Below are 6,613 nucleotides of genomic sequence, written 5' to 3'. Positions count from 1 at the left end.
CATCTGTACCTCATAATATGCTGAAATAAAAAAATAAAAAATAAAAAAATATTTTCTCCCATTCTGTAGGTTGTCTATTTATTTGTTCTGTTGACTGTTTCCTTAGCTGTGCAGAAGCTTTTTAGTTTCATAAAATTCCATTTATTAATTTTTGTTGTTGCCATGATTGCCATTGGGGTCTTAGTCATAAATTCTTTGCCTAGGCTGATATCTATTAATAGAAGAGTTTTTCCTACATTTTTTATTTATTTATTTTGGTCTTCTTGGTAATTTCTTTTTCTAGATTCTTTTATAACAAATTTCTGCACAACACAGGATACTGTTTGAATGTGAGCAGACAGGAAATTCCAAGGCCAGATATATAGTATGTAGCTGATGGGTATAGTGGCATAGGAGACATACCCAGGGCCAGGCTTTGATAGTTGAGACAAGTAGCAAAGTAGCCAGCTATATTGGCAAGAGCAGCCACTGTGATACTGCCAACCAAGAGTTTAAAATAGTCTCAAAATCCAATGAGTTCAATGATCTTCAATAGTTAGCAGACGGAAATTTATAACAGTAGAAAGCCACAGATCAAGATGTTAGGTGGTGAAGCAATCAACATGTAAAAGTGGCCTTTGACTTTACCAAAATCCTTGGTTTGAATATAGAGTCATAAAATCACAACATTTATACAACTGACCTAGACCACTACCTTCCACATTTATTTCAAGTGAATTTGGCTTCCAAACTGAACAATTCCTCAAATTTTTCTATTTTTGCCACTATGTTATAGCTCCTAGTGTGTTATTATGAAGAATACAAACTCTCCTAAAATAAAATTCTAGGTAGGGTTGAATAAAGTATTATATATACTTACCTTTTCTATTTCCTAATATAAATTAAAATGATTTTATTTACTATTCCATCTTACCTCTCTGATAAGTTTGTCCAACTGACCAATAACATGAGGTGGTGTTGTCTGCAGAAAAAAAATAAAATAAAATGTGAATAACCTAGGAGAAAAAATAATTTTGCCAATAATAGTCTTTAACCACCCCCACCCCCCCAAATGGATTTTAAACCAGTCTTTGTTTGACACGTGCCCTATCATGATTTAGGGAAGAAAGGTTTTAATTGGCTCCACGAGGGGGGCAACATTATCAATTGGTCCATACTCATTTTTATCTCACAAAGAAGCTACCTCGAGAACTAAATAAGACTTAAAGAACAAACCAACAAAAAATATTCAAGAAATGGCTAGAAAAGTAATATTTTAGTGCTATGCCCTGTACAACTATTATTGTTATTACTGCTTCTGGAAATGGAGCTACTGCCTCTAAGTTTTAGGAAAGGCATGAGGTCAGAGAGAAGGAATTGTGCTTACATACACATCGAGCCTTGGAAACTACCTTTTTATCCATGGGCTTATCTACACATGTTCCTATTGTTTCAACAAGTAGCAATTTGTCATTTAAAATTTTAAGTGTGAAATTTAATGTCTTACTGATCCAATGGCAGGAAATAACAAAACAGTCATAACCAGATTATATAACAGCCAAGGCACATTACTTGAGGGAAAATAAATATCTAAAAAATTTTTAAAGTAACAGTTTTCACTTGAAACATTATTAGAGGCAAATAATTTCAAATTCATGATTTTGTGTTACATTATAAATACAGGAGGATTTGGATCTATTTTATGGGTCAATGGAATTTCATCTCATTCTTATCTTACTATATTGAATTTCAGAGATAATATTGTTTTGACTTCATTCCTAACAGAGACCTCCAGTGGCTAAAAATTTCACAGCCTGGTAGAAGAACACATACAATTGTTTAATCTGGTAGAAGAACATGGCTAGTATTAAGTGTGCACATTGAAAGAACCTTACCTGGAGTAATACTTTTCCACTATACACACTCATGGGATACATAGTGCCAAATGTCATCAGGGCAATGGCTATGGCAGAGGCAGTGTCTACAGCAAAATAATTGCTAAAAGGAAAAAACAATTCTAAATCTTAAATTTATGATTCACAGGGCATCTTAAAATTCAGTATACTGAATATTGATTATCTAAAGCAACAGGACTGTGCTATTTTATCACAATTGGCCACTACTGGCAAGGGAGCATTTCAAAGTGGAAAAAAAGCCCAAAAAATCAACTTTCCTGTCAAAGTTTAGTGGAAAAACAACTAATAATTGTGTTAATTAGTATGAAGAGGTATGATAAAAAAAAAGTGAGCATTTCCTCACTATGTATTTTTCAATCTATTTTTCAATTGTCAACTAGAAAGATTTCAAATATATTCATTTGCCTGAGACAAATAAAAAAGTTCAACCAGTAAATTTTGATACAGACAGACTAATAGAAAATCCAACAGTGATTCTATCAATTTTCCTATAAACAATTATTCTTTCTAATACAATTTTTTAAATTCTCCAGAAATTTCACAAGGTGAGATTCTCTAGGAATGTGTTATAGTAACACTGTGGCTGACATCAATAGTTCAAACTGTGCTGAAGTTCTATTAACAAGACAGATCGAACTGCCAGTGGTGACAAGCTGATTGTGCACTCTTTTTTTACTTTTTCCCACATGCTGGGAATAGAAACATGAATAAGACATAGTCCTTGTCCTAGAAACAGCAGGAGATACACATGTGGAAAACATAATGAAGCACTTTAGGTACTAAAGTAGAAATGTCTACAAAGGAAAGTACCATGGCTGCACAAAGGACTGAGTGACAAGGCTACTGGGATGGGGATAATCCAAAAAGGCTAAATATAAGAGAGGAGGTGACATGTGAGCTGAGCCTTCAAAGATGAGCAAGTGAAAGCGGCATGTGCAAGGGCATGAAAATCCTGATGCAGCAATGAACCACAGTCAGGGGTAGATAGAGGGATGGCTAGTAAGGCTGGCAGGGTCTTGATTACACAGGACTCCACACTAGCAACTTTCAGTTTTTACAAGTATGCAAAGGGGAGGGTTTTGGAAAAGGAAAATATTGTGTCCAAATTAACAATTTTGAATGATGACATTAATAGCTAAAATAGAAGGTAACAAGTGATGGGTTAGAGTTAAAATTAGAAGAGCAGAAAGCTATTCTATTTAGGTCAAGGAAATGATGATAAAGGCTTTAATTGGTACAGTGGCAGTGAGAATAGGAAAGAAGGGACAAATAAATAATTTTTTTTTTTTGAGACAGAGTCTCGCTCTGTTGCCCCAGCTAGAGTGCAGTGGTGTCATCATAGTTCACTGCAACCTCAAACTCCTGGGCTCAAGGGATCCTCCTGTCTCAGTCTCCTGTGTAGCTGGGACTACAGTCGCACACCACCACGCTTGGCTAAGTTTTCTGTTTTTTGTAGAGACGGGGTCTCGCTCTTGCTCAGGCTGGTCTCAAACTCCTGACCTCAAGCGATCCTTCTGCTTTGGCTTACCAGTATGCTAGAATTACAGGTGTTAGCCATGGTGCCCAGCCCAATAAATAAATATTAAGGAAAGATTACAAAAGACTTGGTGACCCATTAGAACTGGCTTGAGGAGGGATGAGAGGAGAGGAGGGAGGGGTAGGTATTTAAGAATCCAAGCCGGGTACAGTGGTGCATGCTTGTAGTCCCAGCCACTTGGGAGGCTGAGGTGGGAGGATCACTTGAGCCCAGGAGTTTGAGGCCCCATCTCTTAAAAAAAAAAAGGAATGCACTGGAGTTCCTCAAAAAATTAAATATAGAATTACCAAACGATCCAGCAGTTCCACTTCTGGGTATATACCTCTAAGAACCGAAAGCAGGGACTCAAACAGATATTTATACACCTAGGTTCACAGTAGCACTATACACAATAGACAAAAGATGAAAACAATCTAAATGTCCATCAGTGGATGAATGGGTAAAAAAAATACAGCATGTACGTACAATGGAATGTTATTCGGCCTTAAAGTGAAAGGAAATGCTGACACATGCTACAACATGGATGAACCTTGAGAACATTATACTAAGTGAAATAAGCCAGACACAAAAGAACAAATATTATATGATCATTTATAAGAGGTACCTAGAGTAGTCAAATTCATACAGACAGAAAGTAGAATGGTGGTTTCCAGGACTGTGAGGAGGAAGAAATGGGGACTTGTTGTTTAATAAGCATAGAATTTCAGTTAGGGATGATGAAAGGTTCAAGACATGGATGGCGGTGAGCGTTGCACAATAATGTCAATGTACTTAATGCCACTGAAATGTATACTTAAAAATGGTTAAAATGATAAACTTAATGTCACAAACATTGTAACATAATTTTTTTTAAAACAATACATTAAAATAGATGATAGTAGCATTTACTGAGATGGAAAATACAAGAAAAAACAGTTTCGGAGATAGGGGAAAATAGGTTCAATTGAGGTAGACATGAATAGAAGTCAGGAAGATATGCCTTTTGGAATTCAATAGAGATCTAGGTGAGAAATAATGGCACGGTGGCTCACACCTATAATCTTAGCACTCTGGGAGGCTGAGGCAGAAGGATTAATTGAGCTCAGGAGTTTGAGACCAGCCTGAGCAAGAGTGAAACCCCATCTCTACTAAAAATAAAAAAAAAATTAGCCAGGTGTCGCGGCGCATGCCTGTAGTCCCAGCTACTCAGAGGCTGAGGCAGGAAGATCACTTGAGCCCAGGAGTTTGAGGTTGCAGTGAGCTATGATGATGCCACTGCACTGTATCCAGAGTGACAGAGTGAGATTCTGTCTTAAAAAAAGAAAAGAAATAAGGCCGGGCGCGGTGGCTCACGCCTGTAATCCTAGCACTCTGGGAGGCCAAGGCGGGTGGATCGTTCTGATCTCAGGAGTTCGAGACCAGCCTGAGCAAGAGCGAGACCCTGTCTCTACCAAAAAATGGAAAGAAATTAATTGGACAGCTAAAAATATATGTAGAAAAAATTAGCCGGGCATGGTGGCGCGTGCCTGTGGTCCCAGCTTCTCGGGAGGCTGAGACAGTAGGATTGCTTGAGCCCAGGAGTTTGAGGTTGCTGTGAGCTAGGCTGGCGCCACGGCACTCTAGCCTGGGCAACAGAGTGAGAAAGACTCTGTCTCAAAAAAAAAAAAAAAGAAAAGAAATAAAGATTTGGGAATCCCATAGGGGTAGCAAATAAAAACAAGTAATCACATGTGATTTTTTAAGGACGATATACAAAACAAGAAGAAGAATAATTAGTAACTAGTAACTTTAAAGGGTAGGTAGACAAAGAATTTTTTGTCATAATATATTTCCTAAAAGGCTTTATTTTTAAAAATTGCTTCACACCTACTTCCTCTTCTCTTCCCTCTCTCAGCAATAGCAGCTGTGGGTTAGTTCTCTTACTGTCCTCTTCTCTGTTTTACTCATCAGGTTAGCAGTTTTCTAGTCTGCATTATAGACTGTGGTGAGAAATACTTATTGAACAAAATCCCCGTAATGTTTCAGATGAAGACACCTGAGGAAAAGACCTGATCAAAGTTACACAGGTCATGAGAAAAAGTGCTAGAAGCTTGACCCCATCCATCCTGCTGATGCCCTTAACAGCAAGGCCCCAAGAATAGAAACAGATGTGACAGCAATAAAAAATACTTACTTAATTTCAATTAGCATATATGTAATACAAAGAGCAAATGCTCCAGCAAGATCAATCAAAACAAATGGATTCATTCGGGGAAGGAAGATACTGCTAAGTCCTGGAATAATTCCACACAAGCTATAAAAAAACAAAGTATACATTAGCAGGACTCATATAATACTGACCAAAACCTTATAAAAGATAACTTGTATTTTAGTATCCCATAATATGCTTCTTAAAGAAAGCAAAGAGAAAACAAAGCCCTTTCACTTGGAAAGGTCTCTTTTATATCATCAATTAAAAAGCAAGAAAAAGTAAAGGGAGGAGAAGAATCTGATCTGTGTGACTCATGTAGTAACCTCAGCAGTGAATAACGTAAGTTCCCACGACAGATGCATTTCTTTGTATTTTTTTTAACCTATGAATGTCATGAAACTCCATAATATCTTACCTTCGACTAAGATCTGCAACATGCTCTTGAAGCCAGCTCGTACTAGCAGCTTTAAGAAGAAAATACTTAAATTATCTATATAGAAGAAAAAAACACTACCAGAAATACTTGAGTTCTTTAATTTTAAAAATAAGTTTGGCAGTGACTGTATAACATTATAAAAGGACATGCTACTCCTCAAATCTAGAAGTTTTTCTTCTTGTATGCCCTTAAAATACTAAGTCAAAAGCAGTTTCAACTACACTATACAGTTGACCTGAAGGAATTAGTGATCTTAGGTACGTCATTATTACTATTAATTTGAAGTTTTAAAGGTTCTTTATACTGTAAAGAAGAATTTCCTAACCAGTGTGCTGATGATGGTTACAGGTATAGTTTGAGCATCCCAAATCTAAAAATCTGAAATCCAAGATACTCCAAAATCCCAAACTTTTTGAGCATCAACATGACACTCAAAAGAAAAGCTCATTGGAACATTTTGGATTTCAAATTTTCAGATTTGGGATGTTCAACCAGTAAGTACAATGCAAATATTCCAGTATCTTTAAAAATCCAAAATTTGAAACATTATGCTTATCCCAAGCATTCTGGATAAG

The 6,613-nt window shown here is 36.7% G+C and overlaps 1 protein-coding gene across 1 annotated transcript in view; it reads right to left on the bottom strand.

The window, feature by feature from the left end:
• SLC30A6 (solute carrier family 30 (zinc transporter), member 6) overlaps positions 1 to 6,613 on the bottom strand; it is a 42,866-nt gene that overhangs the window by 9,957 nt on the left and 26,296 nt on the right. The window contains exons 9-12 of the mRNA XM_012652555.1: positions 6,018 to 6,066; positions 5,585 to 5,704; positions 1,875 to 1,977; positions 914 to 961 (exon numbers count right to left, since the gene is read on the bottom strand). Coding sequence (XP_012508009.1) covers positions 914 to 961; positions 1,875 to 1,977; positions 5,585 to 5,704; positions 6,018 to 6,066 — 320 coding nt within the window. The remainder of the gene's footprint in view (positions 1 to 913; positions 962 to 1,874; positions 1,978 to 5,584; positions 5,705 to 6,017; positions 6,067 to 6,613) is intronic.

Source organism: Propithecus coquereli, unplaced genomic scaffold (genome assembly GCF_000956105.1).
Source record: "Propithecus coquereli isolate 6110/MARCELLA unplaced genomic scaffold, Pcoq_1.0 Scaffold39, whole genome shotgun sequence".
NCBI classification, from domain to species: Eukaryota; Metazoa; Chordata; class Mammalia; order Primates; family Indriidae; genus Propithecus; species Propithecus coquereli.
This window is presented reverse-complemented; position numbering and strand designations above follow the sequence as displayed.